General features: G+C 31.2%; 1 protein-coding gene across 1 annotated transcript; it reads left to right on the forward strand.

Moving 5' to 3' along the window:
* Positions 1-12148: 12148 nt before the first annotated feature.
* Positions 12149-14127, forward strand: LOC143559401 (peroxidase 64-like). The gene is made up of 4 exons (XM_077047996.1): positions 12149-12418; positions 12508-12696; positions 12775-12937; positions 13736-14127. Exons 1-4 carry the CDS (start codon positions 12215-12217, stop codon positions 14125-14127), a joined length of 948 nt encoding a protein of 315 aa, XP_076904111.1. The 5' UTR covers positions 12149-12214.
* Positions 14128-17646: the final 3519 nt, after the last annotated feature.

The following is a 17646-nucleotide window of genomic DNA, read 5'->3' on the forward strand; positions in this document are numbered from 1 at the left end:
TTTCGGGCCGGGTTCGGGTCTAATAATGAACCGTACGTAGCGGTGTCTCGGGTCGGGTTTGATGCCACAATCGGGTGTTGGACCGGTACCAGTGGGGATGGTGTTACGGTGGTGATAAGATGTCGAGCAAAACGGAGAGCAGCGGTGTATGTGACGTGTGTTTTGTAGAGCCGAAGAGAGAGTGAGCGTAAGGAGAGAAGGAGGGGGTGGTGTGATGTGCGTGTGCGCGGCTTGTATAAAATATGATGGATTGGATATTTAGCTTTTGCACAAGATCGTGTTTTAAACTTATAAAAGTGATTTCTACAAAGACTGAACACACACAAAATAGGCAACTGTACCTATCATATATGTAGAATAGTATTGGTAAGAACCAAGTATCGATCCGTGGACACAAATGTTTCTAATAATAAATCATTGTTTTACTTCAATCGGAGGTTTTAGTCATTTTGGGGTTAATTTTTGAACTTTTTATAAAATGTAAATACTTATATATATAATATATAGGTGACCAAGACAAGAAATTCTAAATGAGTTGTTCAATTATGCGAAGGTTACCATCTAAGATCAAGAATCCACTCCATTTTAACATTGATAAGTAATATGTAGACATGTGATAAACTTGCCATAGCAATATATGATAGATAGCTCCATAAACCTTAAGTGAGCATCCTTGGCACTAAGGAGATGATATGCGCATTTTAAAGTCCACCCTTTCCTAATGTCATATCATCTCAATGATGTCAATTTAAGTTGGCAAGTAGTTTCGTAAAGTAAAAGGAGTTTAGCTCATAATGAGCATAATGATAGACATTAAGATGATTGATAATAACAAATACATGATTAAACTTGGAACAATCTAACCAAATGTAGATGAATCTTTCTTCTTAATGATGGTAATGATGGTTGATGATGATGATTACTGGTGATGACCTCCAAACCTTCAAACTCTTCACTAGATCTTCAAAGTGAATGTTAGTGTGTGTTTTTATAAGTGAAAACCGGAGAGAATTCTTTTCAATGCACACTTAATGAATGCAACATGAGCCACTATTTATAGGAAATCTGGATGGTGAGGCACGGCCCCATGCATGATGAGCACGGCCCCGTGTATCGATTCATTGTTCGGCTCATTGTTCTGGCGGTTTGATTTTCTCCTGATGTGGTGGCGTCTACCGATTCGTCTTTGATTGTTTCGGCGGTTTCTGTGGTCCATTTACGAGTTCGTCGACGAAAGAGTCGTTCCGGTTCAGAAATTGGAGAAACAAGCTCAGGCTCAAAAGTAGAGGACATACATGGGACTAAATCAAAAGTAAACTAAAGTGAAAGTTAGCTAAAGTTAGTCTAAAAGGTTAGTCTAATATTAAGCTACAAGTTAGCTAAAGTTAATCTCACTTTCACACCCCATGACTTACACTATCACACCAAATATAGCTTAAACGACTTATTTTTTTGTCTCTAAGGTTTATATTTTCTCTTGTTTATATTTTCTCTTGTTTATTAAAAGTATTATTGTTCATCAACAAATGTTTTATTTATTTTTATATTTTCACCACCAGAAAGATGGAGCCAACAAACATCACCATGTTGAACCAATTGGATTTTCTTAAAAATGACTGTATTCTCAAACTTCGTATTGTGAAACTTTGGTGTCTCAAGGATAATTCAAAGCCCGGAGAAGATTGGTCCATTAAAATTATCGTGCAAGATGAATTGGTAGTGTTACACATTCACTAATTTTACTATATTTTTCATACAATTTTCTATTTTTGTTAATAATAATGTTTCAGGGTAATAGAATGCAAGCATATGTAAGGAAGCATGCATCCCGAAACATGATGCATGGCTTGGTGAGAATTGATATTTGATTGTGAAGAAGGCTTCTCTTGGAGCCAATAAGTCGACTTACAAATACATTGATTGTCCACACAAGCTTTGTTTCACAAATGAAACCCATTTGTCAAATTCCTACGAATTTGAAGGTCACTTGTATGGATTGAAGTTTGTTAGTTTTGATGACATAAAAGCCAAAAACATTTCCCAGCATGGAACTATTGGTTAGTTGTGGCTTGAGTCAATATGTGAAGTTTGTGACTGAGCTACTATCGCATTATTATTTATAGTTTTGTTTTTAGGTCTTACAGAATTTATTATATTTTAGTTTTTTTTTGAATGACCAACAAGTTATATTGTAGCTTTTAAACTTTCAATCAATTATTCAAAGTATTACATAATTATATAGTTATTTATCGGTATATAGATGTATAATTAATATAACTATGACAAACATTTAATAGTTGATTTGACTAACAATAATGATTTCCTTAATTACATATCAATATCAATATTTGAATAATTGTATTTTAATACGTTTATAAACTTCTTATATAATATTATTGTTACGAGATTTTAATACTTTCAGACAAATTAAACTTAATCAAATTACTAAGTCATTTCAAGATTTCTCAAATTTTGACACATATATATTTTTTATTTCTAATTTTATTTTTTACTTTGTCATTGATTTTTTTCTTTTATGGTAATGGTGTCAACAAGTGGATTCATAAACATTCAATTGAGTATCTTTATATTATTTTATGCGATTGTATTTAAATGTGATAGTCTAAAACAAGAAGAGTTTAAGGATCATAACAATACTTGCATTCTTATTTGATCATTCTCAAAGAAAGTTTAGTGAGTAGTTAAGTAAATGAAATAGTTTCATAAGAATATAATTATTAGGTATGGCTTTTACACATTCCATTTTTGGATACATTTCAAAAACATAACATTTATATAAAATTATTCGTTTATATAAATACAAAATTTACAATATATTAACATATATTTATAATTGACGTTTTTTTATATAATTTTCTCTTGTTTAGTACACTGGTCACTAACCTATAACCTATTAAAGCATATATTTTCAAACGTTTTTCTTAATTTTACAATGTTTTTGGGCATGTAACATATGAATTAAATAGATTTTGCATCTTTTTTTCTTAATGTATTATTTTGGTTCATGGTTTAAATTAAAAAGATGATTGAACTTGTGATTTTACTCTTATAAATACCTTATAATTCATATAGAGTTATATTTTTTCTTAGAAATACAACTTTTTACAATTCATGATAGTGTATAACATAAGCATATATATATGACATATTATATATTTTCCACCTGTGTTGTCAACGGTTCTTTGATTTACTAACCCATGTTGAACATTTCTATTTTTATTTTAAGATAATTTATTTTTTACAATCAAATCTTAGTCTTTGTAAATTTATATATTAAATCCGTGACAATGTTTATTTTCCTAAATATCTTTTTTATACACACAAAATGTAATATAATAATATCGGTATGAATGTTTTATTTTTAAAATAAATCACATCAAATTTTGGTTAGCCACTTTGAATTAATAGTGCATAAATATATAAAATCTTATAAAAAAATTCATAAATAAATATTATTATATGAAATAACTGGATTTGCGTATTATATATCATAATTGTCATGACTCAAGGGGGATCATTAAAACATCATTGATTATTTTTAATATTTTTTATGAACAATCTAAATTATGAGTAATTTAATTAAATTGTTTTTAACACATAACCATTTTCTTACGCAACGACACAAAAATAAGTTCAGAAATGTTAGATAAAGAAATAATGAATTACTTGAAGACAATGTTGGATTCTCAAAATCCTTTGGTTCAAGGATACTAGATGGTAAGTGATTGTTTTAAAAATGATCCCGATATGGATTTAAAGTTGTGCATTATTAGAACAAGGCAAAAAGATGCAAGGACTTACAACCTGCCAAAAACTTCTAAGTTGTAGCGTTAATCGTTGATGATGTTGGTGACACAATAAATAAGCGCGATATAATTGTAACAACTCAAAGCAGATCTCTAGCAAAAGTTGGAATATATATGAGAGACCCGTTTTACTTACGGTCAACTATATGTTGCTTTTTCAAGAGTGAAGAGTAGAGATTGCATTAAAATGCATATTTTGGATAAGCAATGCAAAGTTACAAACAAGACAACAAATACGGTTTATAAGAAAATATTTAGCAGCTTATGAATTTGTAATTTTTAAAGTTTTAAATTAAGTTTTCAAACAATGTACTATAAATCTTTTGTTTTAGTAAGTTTATGTTTTTAAGTACTTTGTTTACATAGAAATATGAATTGCAAATATATCAAATAATTTTTCACATAAACATATGAAACAAACTTTTATCATCTTAAATATATCTTTTGTTGACGATTTCTATATTTCCACCCTACGTCCACCCGTGTCGTACACGGGTCAATAACCTAGTTTTGTAATATAGGTAAGAAGATTCTTTGATAATTTATTCCCTCTTGAATATAACATTTAACAATCAATCATGCTTCTTTGTGTCTTAACGTTTGTTTTAGGATTTAATTTAGTTATGAACACCCTTAGGTGTTTCAACAAAATCTCAAACGTTATTCTGACTAATTAAGATTAGTTTAGTTTGCTAATAATAGCTTATTCCATTCAGAAGATTGATTGATGCTAATGATTTAATTTTCCAACATCCATTTTAACTTTAGTTAGGGAGGTTACATAATCATCAAAGTTAGTAGGTTTTAAAACCTAGATGGCCTCCTGAGTTGATTATTGGGTGATTTTAAAAGTCTTGGTTTTATGGATTAGCTCTTGGTTAGGTTGCTATGATATTCAGGATTCTAAGTGTGTAAGAGTTGGTGCAGTATGGTGTACAATAGGTGTAATCGGAGTGAAATTCGGAGTAAACTTTAATGACTCTCTTCCCCCCGCCTCTTGTACTTCTTACAAGTCATTGTAAGGACTTTTACTGCTCCCACTAACCTTCGAAGCCTTTAGGAAATTTACATGATTATGGTTAATATTTAAAGACCAATAAATTATAACAAAGAAACAAGTTAAGAATATAAGTTGTTGTAGTTTCTCTTGGTGAGGATTAGTTTAGTAAGAAATTTGAATATGCCCACGTTTACGCAACAATGAAACTTTTGTAAGAGTGGTAGTAAATTCTAAAGAGATAAGTTTTGATGAAATAGTGTTATGATGGAGCAGTGTCTTGTACAAGAGGTGTAATTGAGATAATATCAAGTTTTCACTCCCCCGCCTCTTGAAAATCTTGTAAGTTATTATTGAGACACTTAAGGCTCCCACTGATCTTTAATATCTCTAGAAAAACTACATAAGGAGTTTTAATGATGTACGTGATGTGGGAATTTCTCATATATATGTTAGACTATATTTGATTTCATTAACGTCCAGATGTCATAATAAACATAGGGACATATTTAGAAGAAATCATATTAAGCATATATGAATGGATCTCTTTAAGACCATGGACCATAGAAGACATATTAGATACAAGTAAAAGCCTTTTAAATGATAAAAGAATTATGTCTGAAAATTCCGTTTTAATAAGTTCCACGAATATCAGTAAAATATAACGTATGGTGGACCTATACTTATTTCTTAAGGCAAGTAATATTTAGAGCATCTAACACATGATTTAAAATCACTAAGAATGAGATTATATGAAAAATCACCTACATCAACCATATCATGATTTCTCATGAAATTTGGTTTTACTGGATGAATTTTATAGGCCTCATTTGTCTTTGTTAAAATTTTATTTGCATGATAACAAAAGTTGTGAAAGTATATGGTATTATCTAGTTCTACTTTATAAATGTTTCAATCCATATATTGATAACAAATAATATGAGAGTTTAAGATAAGAGTGACTTTATGTTGGCTATGCAAACCTTATAACTGTCATAATGTAGCTTAGGTATTGATACTAAATTCTTATTAGTCTCCAAAATATTTAAGGTATCGTAAAGCGTATTTAAAAGACAGTTTATCATGGTTCTAATAACCGTAACATTTAAATCTGTCACTAACACTCATGTTAGATATTTGTTGATTTCGGGTAAACAAATACAACTAGACTCAACCAATCATGTGTTAATGGAAATATCAGGATTAGCATACTTAAATATAATTGATATACAACTATCAATTTTAACCAGTTGTTCTTTTGAATTATGGATAGTCTTATAATGCCTATGTCTAATCTAATGGCATATTTTTGCAATGAGACTTATGCTTAAAGAACTTACAGCTGTCGGAAGTAATACTTGTATTTTGTCTATGAACCTTAGAATTATCCTCTTTTAGGTTTTAGTTGTAGTGAGTTGAATAACATCTTATTTCTAGTACCAGACATTTATTTTCGTGTACATATGTTGCTGATCAACAAACTCATTTTCCTTTGTTACTTCTTAGTGTTATAGTTTATTCTTAAGGCACCAATTGTACTATTGAAATTTTTAGTATGTAATGTACTATAAAATTGTACTTATTTTCATGTGCGAACCCTTAATTTTATGGGTCATGGTATTGTACATTATGATGTTTTCCGGAATACCATTTAACCTTATAGTTAGAATTTAGAAGGAATGCACGCATCTTATGAGTTATTTTGATTAGTCTTAGGAAAAACTAAATCAAGAATAACATTAGTGATAGCATTTATTTAAATAATTTCTTGATTATCATTATCATAAGAGACATTATGATTGACTCATCCCATTTGTTCTAGTTTTCAATAAAATGATTGTCATTAGAAAGAGCAGTAGGATAGTCATATCATGTCTTAATGGATAATTAAAACTAAGAAGAGCTAAATGTTATTAAAACTCTTTATGAGACAAAATTCAATTGTGTTTTAAGATTAGAGTGGATGATTTGGATAAGATCGTTATTTATAGAAGAATGTTATAGTGAGTAATATTATGGGATATTAACATAATATAGATTAAAATTTATGATCATTAGATTAATGAAGGATCATTAATGTGAGGATCATTATATTTTATTGAAGATGTGATGTCTATTATTAACATCAAACTAATAAACTATAATTAAAAGTTCTATTTAAACAAAAAATAAATCATCTTTGGGCAGAATTAAAATTTATTTAAGTATGTGTGCAAAACAATTGTAACACATCACCTTTGGGCATAAGTGAGACAGTTAATTTAATTATGCACGGGCTAGTTTTTCTAGATTAAAATGTAACACATCAGGGCAATAGTGAGACATTTTGATCATGTTAGGCAAACTAACAAAAGCTTTAGTTAGACTTGAATGATATTGTAGATGAAATCACCTTTGGGCAGAAGTGATACATCAAAAATTCATTCAAGTTAAGCATTTTTATGTTTTGTAATATTTTATAAGATTTAATTATTTACAAAACATTTAGTAAACAATTTACGGTTTAGTAAGGTTTACGCTTTAGCTCGTAAATAGTTAGAATCCCATAAAATAATTGGAAAACCCATAAATTTAATTAACCCATAAACAATAAATAACGAGTAAACAAAACCGTGAAAACATGAACATACTCCGATAAGATTTATGCAACTAGTTATAAAAGATTTTGATTATAATTTCGTAAAATATTGTGTATCTATCTAAGTTTATCATTCGATTACAATTAATAATAATAATAATAATAATCAGCATCGAAATTTGCATATGAAGAAAGACGCTTTTAAGAAATACAATCAAATCCTAGTGTAAAGGGATTTAAAATCTAATTTCTAAATATGTCATCTAACTTTTAAAATTTAAAGAATAAATAAATAAACCAAATTTAGTCGACGTTACACTATTTTAGAAATAGATCACATGCATCCAAAACCAATTAGCTTCAAAATTTATGATGGAACCGGTGAAAAACTTTGATGAACAGATTTTTTTTAATTGAAATCTTAAAAAAACAATTTTTATATGATCTCGAATATAATGAGATGAAAACTTGTTTTATTAATATAAAACACCCAATGAACCAAAACACTAAAGCTTATAATCAATTTTCTATGTGAATTTGAATCGGGCTTTTAATCAAACAGTTTTCCAACTTTAATTCTGGATGTAGGGAATACATGAAGATTTAATTAAACAACATCACTCTGATGTCACATGTTGATCAGTTCTTCATGTAAGCAATAGAAAACATGATAAATATTAAACCTATAAACATGTTACAGCATGGAGAGTAGTAATCACAGGAGAATATGGATGTAGACGACATAGTTGTCAGCTTGATCGAGTTCCCCTTTAGGATGTATAGTTAAGGATGGTATTAGGGTTCTTGAGAGGAACCCGGTTTTAGAAGAGAGGGGGCACACAAAATTATTATGTGTGTATGATTAGGTTGTGATATTAATATTTATCTCTTTTTATACACACCCAAGGGGAACCCTTTATTAGTTAATTAAAGGTAATATGGCACATCAACAATTACCAAACTAATATATATAATAAGGTATAATTAATATTTTGATCTAATATAATATAAATGATAATGATGGTCATATTAATAAATATATTATATATATTTATTCTTACAAAATTAATTTATTATATCATGTGGCATAATTGATAATATCTTTATGGTAATGTGTACCTTGTTATGGATGAAGTTGGATCAAAATCAGAAAAAAGGTTTGATTATATGTCGAAACAATTGGTCCTATTCTAGTATCATATCATGGCAAATTGAATCAAGGCTTGAAATCTTGAATCTAAAGTAGGAAGAACAAACCAACGCAGCTGATGAAATCGATTATTGATAATTGTTCGATAGAATTAATACATAGCAGAGCGTGTAGAAAAAGGATTTATTTTATGGAGATAATTGTGTTTCGACCACAGTTATAGATGATTGAATTAGATCCATAATAATAGCGGATGTATAACTTTCATAATTATTATAATTTCATAATTGTTACAACTGGAAGGACAAAAATGCCCCAGAGTAGTTCAGTGTGTTATTACCACATGTCATGCTTAGATAACTTCCTACACTTTTCACAAAAGTTTGTCTTTTTAGTATAACCTTACTATATATATATATGTATATATCTATGCTTAGATAACCTTACTATATATATATATGTGTGTGTGTGTGATTTCAATTAAGGGATGAGTTAAAATAAGAAGTGAAGTGTATCTAAAAAGTGTAAAAGTAATCTGGTACATTCAATATGTTGATCTGGCGGTGGATATAGAAAGTGTGTTTATTATACGGTGTATTTTATTTTAGTTCCGGTGTATTTTATTAGATCTGATAATGAAAACACATTTTCTGTAATTCTTAGGAATAATCTACTTTGTATTATAATATTGCTTTTCAATTAAGAACTTAGAACTTAATATTTGATCAATATTAATCTACTTTATCTTATTTTATTTAACTAATGACATTTTGGTTCATCTTATATTAATTTTTTTTCTCTCTCCAATCATCTCACATTCTTTATGCTTGTTTAATTTTTTCTCTCTCTAATCATCTCACACTCTTTTTCTTTATTTAATTGTTTCTCCCTTCATTCATTTAAATTATGGATATCAAAATTCTGAAATTCATTCTGATCTTAAACGAGATATACGTTCGAATAAAAAGTTGAGATTAATTTTTTTTGAATGGCTAAAATTTTATTCAAAATGAGACTAGCAAAACGTGTGCCAAACTTTATTCAAAATGAAGTTAATAATTTACTATTTTGGTTTTTTAAAAGGAAAATTGGTTTTAAATACTCCCAACTATTATGTGTTGGCAAATAACGGGCCCAACTTTACATTTGGCTAGTGATGGTCCCAACTAAAGACCTATTTGTTTTTAACAGTCCGTGAATAACGGATTCATAACTCCGTTTGTATTATGCTGAGTTGGCCATCCAGCTGTTAAAAACCATCTGACGTGGAACGATTACGTGGCTGTGATCTCTTTATAAACATCAGGTGACGTAGTTGACCAAAATCATAACCCTAAAATACCCAATTAAGCAAACTGAAGAACCCTAAAACACCAAATTGATGGAATTGAGCTCCCAATCGTCTTCTTCATCTCGTTGGAAGAAAAACTCTAAAAGGTTCTGCGACTAACGGATGACTAAAATTCAGGTCAATTTTAGTTCTAGGTTTTCAATGGTGGGTTTTTTCATTAGAAGTCTAGAAACGGGCTCCAATTCGAATCCATAATTTGTGTTAGTTGATTACAGATTGCAATTAAAATCTTAGGGCTTTTATTTGGTTGATAAAAACGAGTTGAATGATATATTTATTACCTTGAATGGTGTTGGAATTGATATCCTGAAGAGCCTTGCCGGAATTCAAACAACCCACCGGAAAAACGATTTATGATTTTTTTGGATTCAAACAACCCACTGGTGGTGGTGATGATTCGTTTATTCGCCAGAAAAACATGGGTGCGTGTAGGTATATGCAGTGGGAGGGAGGAGCCGGAAAAACGTGATGCAGTGGTGATTTGTTTTCCTGCGGTTGTTGCAGGTGATGGCGATGGTGGTGGCTGCTAGAGAATTAAACAGGGAGGAGGAAGACAAGTAGACAACACATGCATATATATGTGTGTATATATATATATATATATATATATATATATATATTACTTATTATATATTATATATTATTTTGATTGCCACAGAAGCTGCCACATATGCAATATTTGACAACTAGGCGTGCCAACTCGGCAACCGACTAACGGAGTTAGTCATCCGTTAATCGCGGACCGTTAAAAACAAATACCCCTTTAGCTGAGACCATCACCAGCCAAATGTAAAGTTGAGCCCGTTATTTGTCAACACATGATAGTTGGGAGTATTAAAACCGATTTTCTTTTTTTTAATGCAATTTAATCTAATATGAAAAACGAATCCTCTTTAATTTTAGTTCAGTTTAGTTTTTTCTTATTTCTTTTATTCTACTTTATATGAAACTTTGATCTATTGTTATGATTGTTTATATTTTTTTTTAATTCACATTTTTTTAAACCATTTCGTCCAGAACAAGCCAAAGTTTGAAAGTAAATTATAGAGGAGGAGATGAACGTTGGTGACATGATTAGACGCGCATGTTCATTATTAGTGTATTTTGTATAATTTATTTAATCTGTGTTCTTTAGTGTAATTTGTGAATTTTATGTATTTTGAGTAGTATATGCAATTGCTAATTTATGTAATTTTGTGGTTGGATAATTAATGTCGTTTTGGTAATTTGTGTATTTTGTATAGATGTAATTAAGCTAATTTGTGTAATTGGTATATATGTAATTTGGGTAATATATATCATTTGCGTATTGTGTAGTAAGTTGAGGTAACTTGTGTAATTGGGCAACATTTTTAATTTATGTAATTTGTATTAAATTATGGGTTTATTATTTAAAATTTAGGCCAAAATATAAATAAAATATTAATTTAAGAAAATGATGATAATTATGTTGTCTTTTATTGTATGTGTTTTTACCTTTATATCCTTTCATCATTAAATAATATTTCATTCTCTCTTCTATCTTAATACTAAGTTCAAAATTATTCGGAAGCACAAAAAACCAAACATTTAATTAAATGAATGATCACAATTGAGTTCTAAAATTTCTTACAACTCAATAGGGTCTCAAAATATCCCTCTTATATATATAGTTTGGATTAAATACAAATAAAATTAACGTGTTAACTGTGCGAATCAAGTAATATAATTATATATATAAAACATAGTGTAGTGTAATTACATAATTAGACGATTTATATATATAAGTACACGACTTGATTCGTACAATTAGCACGTTCTTTTAGTTTGTACACTTTCCTCTATGTGTGTGTGTATAATATTCTTAATAATTTTAATGAGGTTTGTAAAGGTTTGGTGTCGTGACCGGTATGTCTTTCTACCCTTAAGAATTCAAATAACTACTTTAATTTTACTCGTTAGCAATTTAATAGTACATAAATGTGATCCCTTTACCTCTACTTGAGTACTTAACATCTTTGGTAACCATGAATCATTGGACCCAAATGAATTTTAATAAAAATAAGTCCCTTCGGTACTTTAAAACAAACTCACCAAATAAAGTTATGAAATGCCTAAAGATGAAACTAAGAATTGACAACGCTATTTGTCTTGTAATTAAAATTTTCAAACACACTCCAATTATCACCATGCACCATCAGTTAGTTATCATACCAACCATGACCACTATAACAAATCCAACCCCACTCCATCCTTCATCTCCCCCTTTAAATCACATGCATGAACTCCATGCAGAATCATCAAGTAAAATTGTATATACATACATATAACCATGGCTATCATGTCTACATTCTTAACCTCACTACTCATCCTCTCACTGTCCTCTTTTGCAACTTCACTAAGCTCAAACTACTACGCAAAAACATGCCCTAATGTTGAATCACTCGTTAGAAAAGCGGTGAGGGATGCAGCAAAAAGTGACAAAAAAGTCCCTGCAGCGTTGCTAAGGATGCACTTTCATGACTGTTTCACAAGGGTAAAAAAGGAATTCTTTTTTTGTTTCTATGTTTAAATTGCATTGTATTCTGTTAGCTAGTGACTAAATTGGTTTGATGATTTTTGAAGGGGTGTGACGCTTCTGTGTTGCTTGATTCTAAGGGCAAAAACAAAGCTGAAAAAGATGGGCCACCGAATGTTTCTTTGCATGCATTTTATGTAATCGATAATGCTAAGAAAGCCGTTGAATCCGTGTGTCCGGGGATAGTTTCATGTGCCGATGTCTTAGCTTTAGCGGCTAGAGATTCGGTCGTGTTGGTAATAACAAGAATTACAACATGTATCTATAACTAACTGAATTTTGAAGATTAATTTCTAGCTTGTATTACATGACAGTCTGGAGGGCCATCATGGAATGTTCCTAAAGGAAGGAAAGATGGAAGAACATCGTTAGCAAGTGAAACAATACAACTCCCATTTCCTACATTCAACATATCTCAACTTCAACAAAGCTTTGCTAAAAGAGGACTCTCTCTAGAAGACCTTGTTGCACTTTCAGGTCACATCGGTGAAACATAAATACACTAACACAGTAACATCTCACTTATGGCAAAGCTACTGATACGGTTTGGGAATAATAGGATGAGGGAAAACCTATCTTCTATCACAGTGTGTATAATTACAGACCAGAAGATCCCTCACGATTGGCTTGTTAAAAGCGTGGATCGAGCCGAGCTTAAACATACTTGAGTCCGAGCTCGAGCCTAAAAATAAACTTGTTAAATAAACGAGCCCGAGCCCACGCCCGAGCCATTTATTGTGCTCGACTTGGCTCACGAGTTTATTATTTTTGTTTAAATATTAAATATATATTTACATAATTACCATTACAATATAAAATCATGATCAAAATAACTAAATAATATATGTTATCCTGTATATAAAAATAATTATAAATACATGCTGAAAATGACTAAATGATAATTGAGCCAAGTATGAGCCAGAAAAAACTACTCGCAAGCCGGGCTAGAGATCGAATGGATCCGAGCCGAGCCCAAAGAGAGGCTAGGTAACAGGTAAAAATGGGATATGCCAAGTACGAGCGGGCCGGGTCGGCTGAGAAGAGTTTTGGTCCAAAACTTTTATTCTTTTATATAAATAATTAGTGTGTCTGATGCAATAAAACATTATACTATTTCAGTAATAATCTATGTAAATATAACTAAGGCAATTTGCATTCACTTAATAATGAGATTTATAACACATGAAGCTAAAATGGTTATGAAAGAGCATATATAGTGTATATTTATTATCAGAAAACAAACATAACTTTGTGTATGTACCACTCTGTATGCAGGTGGACATACTCTTGGTTTCTCCCATTGCTCATCATTCAAAAGCCGAATCCACAACTTCAACACAAAGACCGATGTTGACCCGTCACTCAACCCTTCATTTGCTGCGAGTTTAAAGAAAATTTGTCCGGTTGTTAATGCAAAGAATGCAGGAGTGCCAATGGATCCTTCTTCCACAAGTTTTGATAACACATATTACAAACTTATTTTCCAACAAAAAGGTTTATTTTCTTCTGATAAAGCTTTGCTTGATTCGTCTAAAACTAAAAATCTAGCAGCAAAGTTTGCGAGTTCAGAAAGCGCATTCAAAAATGCATTTATAAAGTCTATGATCAAGATGAGTAGCATTACAGGTGGTCAGGAGGTCAGGAAGAATTGTAGGATTGTAAATTAGACTACCGGCAAGGGCATATATGTAATTTCAAGTGGTGAGTGTTCTCTGTTTAATGGTGGGGATCTTAAGGTAGTTGTGTGCAAGTTTGTGAGAAATGAAAGGGAAGCCTTTGCAAGAATATGATATGATCATATTGAATTTATTATGAATGTATTCATGTTTATGATAATGGAAGATATATTTTATAATATCTGAGCATGAGAAGAGAAACAAGTACAATTAAATCATACAATATCTGGATCTAAAAGAATTTTAAGATATTAATTACAACCACCGTGAGGTAAGTTGAGACTAAAACATGGTCCAAACTGGTCATGTTTGTGGGTTGGCGAGTCAAACCTAAACCTCGTGTCATGTCACACATGTGTATTCGTGAGTTGACACGAACACGACCCATTTAACCCAAAATTAATTTATTATTACTTGCATATTAATACTTTAAATTTCTAAAATTACATATTACTATTACTATTTTTAAGCATTCATGTTTAAACTATAAATACTAGCATGAAAAAATAACCAAATTGTCCAATTATTATATAAAACACATTTAAAAAGAATTACAATAAATGGGTTAAACGAGTCAACTCACGAACCCATCAGGTTGACACGATCAAAACCTGTTTAGCTAAGCGTGTTCGTGGGTTTGACCCTGATAGTGATTTTAGCTTATAGTTTAACCAATAACTGATTTTTATAACACAAAATCTATAAAAGTAATCCACTTCAGTAAAATTTGATCAAAATATACCAATTAATGCCCAATTGCCCATATTCTTGGTTAGGCTATACAATCAAATAAAACCTAACCAACACATTCTATTCATGACTAATTTCTGGATTTATGATATGTTTCCTGATTCTACCATTGAAAGTGCAAATCAATTTCGTGTAATGCAAGATATAAACACCATTTTCATCATATTTTCACACTATGAAATTTAAGCATAATCAAGAAACCAAAAACTAAAAAGTTCATGTTTACCTTAACGACGTTTGCTAATAAACCATCAACCGAGCCTTTAAAAGCAAGTTCAGTTCTCCCCAACATCACTTAAACCAATTTCTACCAATTGAATGTTACCACTTAAACCAGAAGCCTTCCATGATGGCAAAAATGAAAATCCATCTAGAAGCTTCACACACTTTAATCCCCATTTCACCATTAAGAACTCAATAAGATGATGCCCACTGCGAAAAGATAATATGAGTAAGCTCACACTTCACAGAGTGTTCAACTGACTATTATCTATATTTATACTATATTATAATGTATATACGATGGATAAAATGGTCTTTTTTCCAAAAACTCTTAGCTTTAAGAGTTTTACTACTCTTGATGCCTATAATAAAACTTTGTAATGTACATGTTACCAAACAAACGTATCCCGCGTGCTTGGTCGTTGATTCAAAATTCAAATAGCAAACCTAAGATCTAAAAGCACAAAAAAAGGTGACAGAAATTTTTCCACCAGTTCCTCTGAAATAGAAGAAAACACAACCGTGACTCTACTCACTTCTTCCACTCTTTTTCGTCAACAATTTTGTGTTTAATTTTGGTATCTGAGCTTCAATGGAGTCTTGCTAAGATCTACAGTTTCATCTCCTCCGTCGCCTGGGCATCTGTACCCATTCTCAATTTTCCTTCCGATCTAGACGTAGCTGGAGGCTTGCCATGGCCGTAAAATTCCAATCTGGTGGTGTAATGAAATTGGCTTGGAGTAAACCCTTGGCTAACGGTGTCGCTGAAGGGACGACGCACCCTTTTGTGGCCCGGTTTATCCGACTCGACCCAGCCGGAAATGAAATCTGTATATGGAAATTTTAAGTCTTCATCTAAACATACTTTCGTTGGTTTCATTGCTAATTCTCAAGTTCGGTTTTAGGTTTTCTGTCTATTATTATTATTATTATTATTGTTATTGTTATCAATTGTTTAATGTTTATGCTAATTTTCGTCAATCTGTTACTTCAGGTAACTTGTTTTCGAACCCTAATTTGTATATTAATCTTGATTTATACTATGAACCGTGTTATTTAAATGTCTTCTACTGTTTCATTTTAGTTTTTCAATAAATTTTAGGGTTTTCTCTTTCAATTTCAGGGGTTTCAAGGTGTGTTAGTTCCAGTTAGTTATTTGGTAAATTCACTGAAGGTCTGTACCATGTGGCAGTCTAATTCCGCTCTAGAAGTTACATATAACCTATATAAGAGCAGGTTGCAAACAAGCTATAAAAGCTGCAACATCAATTTGTAGCTCATATGAAGGGCTTATGAACATGTAATTTTACTTATTTGTTTGATCGTATATGTGATTATTAATTCCAACTAACTACATCTGACCCTAAGAAAGATAATATTTATGAAAACAGTAACAATCTTCACAAACAACTGCCTAAAGGTCTATCTTGCTTTAACAAGCCAAAAGGGTTTGTTTGTGTTTATAAGTTAATTATTAAATCTCATTTTAATTTAATTTTTTTCTTTTAATTATGTAACTAATCCTTACTTATGATGGTCGGCAATCGTGGCACCGGTTGGTTTGGTAGTATTTCGTTTGTTGTTGCAACATGATCATGTCTGTTACTATCTTCTAGGTTCTAATAACATTTGAAGAGAGTGAATCTTATAAGTACATAAATGAATGAACATGAAGCTAAACAAACGAATATAAAACAAACAAACATATGCTACTGATATATTTTTTTATGTTCTTTAGGGTTATTATGAGAATAAAGAACCGAAAATAAGAGTTATAACGGGCCAACTTAAAACACACAGACTTTGGTTTTGGCATAGTTGTTAAAATCGAGCGTTTTTGCGCTTAAGCGCATTTAAAGCTTCAGTCGCATTAATTGCGAGTTGTATGCCTCGGATATTTAAAGTGCCATAATTTGTTCATATTCTTTAGCAGTACCTAAAACTCCACTGTTTAAGGCACCGTAATATGTTCCCAACCTTCCCATGTGTATTAAATATCATTTAAACATCATTTGACTTCAGCTATTAAATGATTACCATATTCAGAATCGAGAAGCAAGAGTTGGAAGATCTCCTTCAAGGGGTAGTGATGGTTGACCGTGAAGATTCATGGTCTTGGGCGGTTGGTAGCTGCAAAGAGTTCGAGGTTTCGTCGATTAAAAGATGGATGGTGCGGTCCGTTGTGGATGCTGGGAGTTTCGGTTTTCAATGGAGCGATTGGGTCCCGAAAAAATGTAATATTTTTATGTGGAGGGCCGTTCTGGATAGTCTTCCAACCAAGGAGGCTTTAGCTAGACGTCATTTGCATTGTGATGATCATAGTTGCGCTTTATGTGAGAGTAATGAGGAATCGCTCGAGCACTTGTTAACCGGGTGTTTCATCTCTATGGCCGTTTGGAATGCGATTGGTTCATGGTGCAACATCCCTATATCTTTTGTTTTCCATGTCAATGATTTGGTGGAAGTGCATATGGTTAGTGGTGCGACGGGGAACAGAGATTGATTATTCATGGCATTGTCATCATTACTTGTTGGAGG

This window comes from Bidens hawaiensis, unplaced genomic scaffold (assembly GCF_021521415.1).
Source record: "Bidens hawaiensis isolate Kalapana, Puna unplaced genomic scaffold, B.hawaiensis_p1.1 tig00001088_1, whole genome shotgun sequence".
NCBI classification, from domain to species: Eukaryota; Viridiplantae; Streptophyta; class Magnoliopsida; order Asterales; family Asteraceae; genus Bidens; species Bidens hawaiensis.

Coding starts and splice junctions, on each gene's coding strand:
- LOC143559401 (XM_077047996.1), top strand. CDS start 12,215: ATGGCTATCATGTCTACATTCTTAACCTCACTACTCATCCTCTCACTG. Junction 12,419..12,507: donor TTCATGACTGTTTCACAAGG/GTAAAAAAGGAA, acceptor TGATTTTTGAAG/GGGTGTGACGCTTCTGTGTT. Junction 12,697..12,774: donor CTAGAGATTCGGTCGTGTTG/GTAATAACAAGA, acceptor ATTACATGACAG/TCTGGAGGGCCATCATGGAA.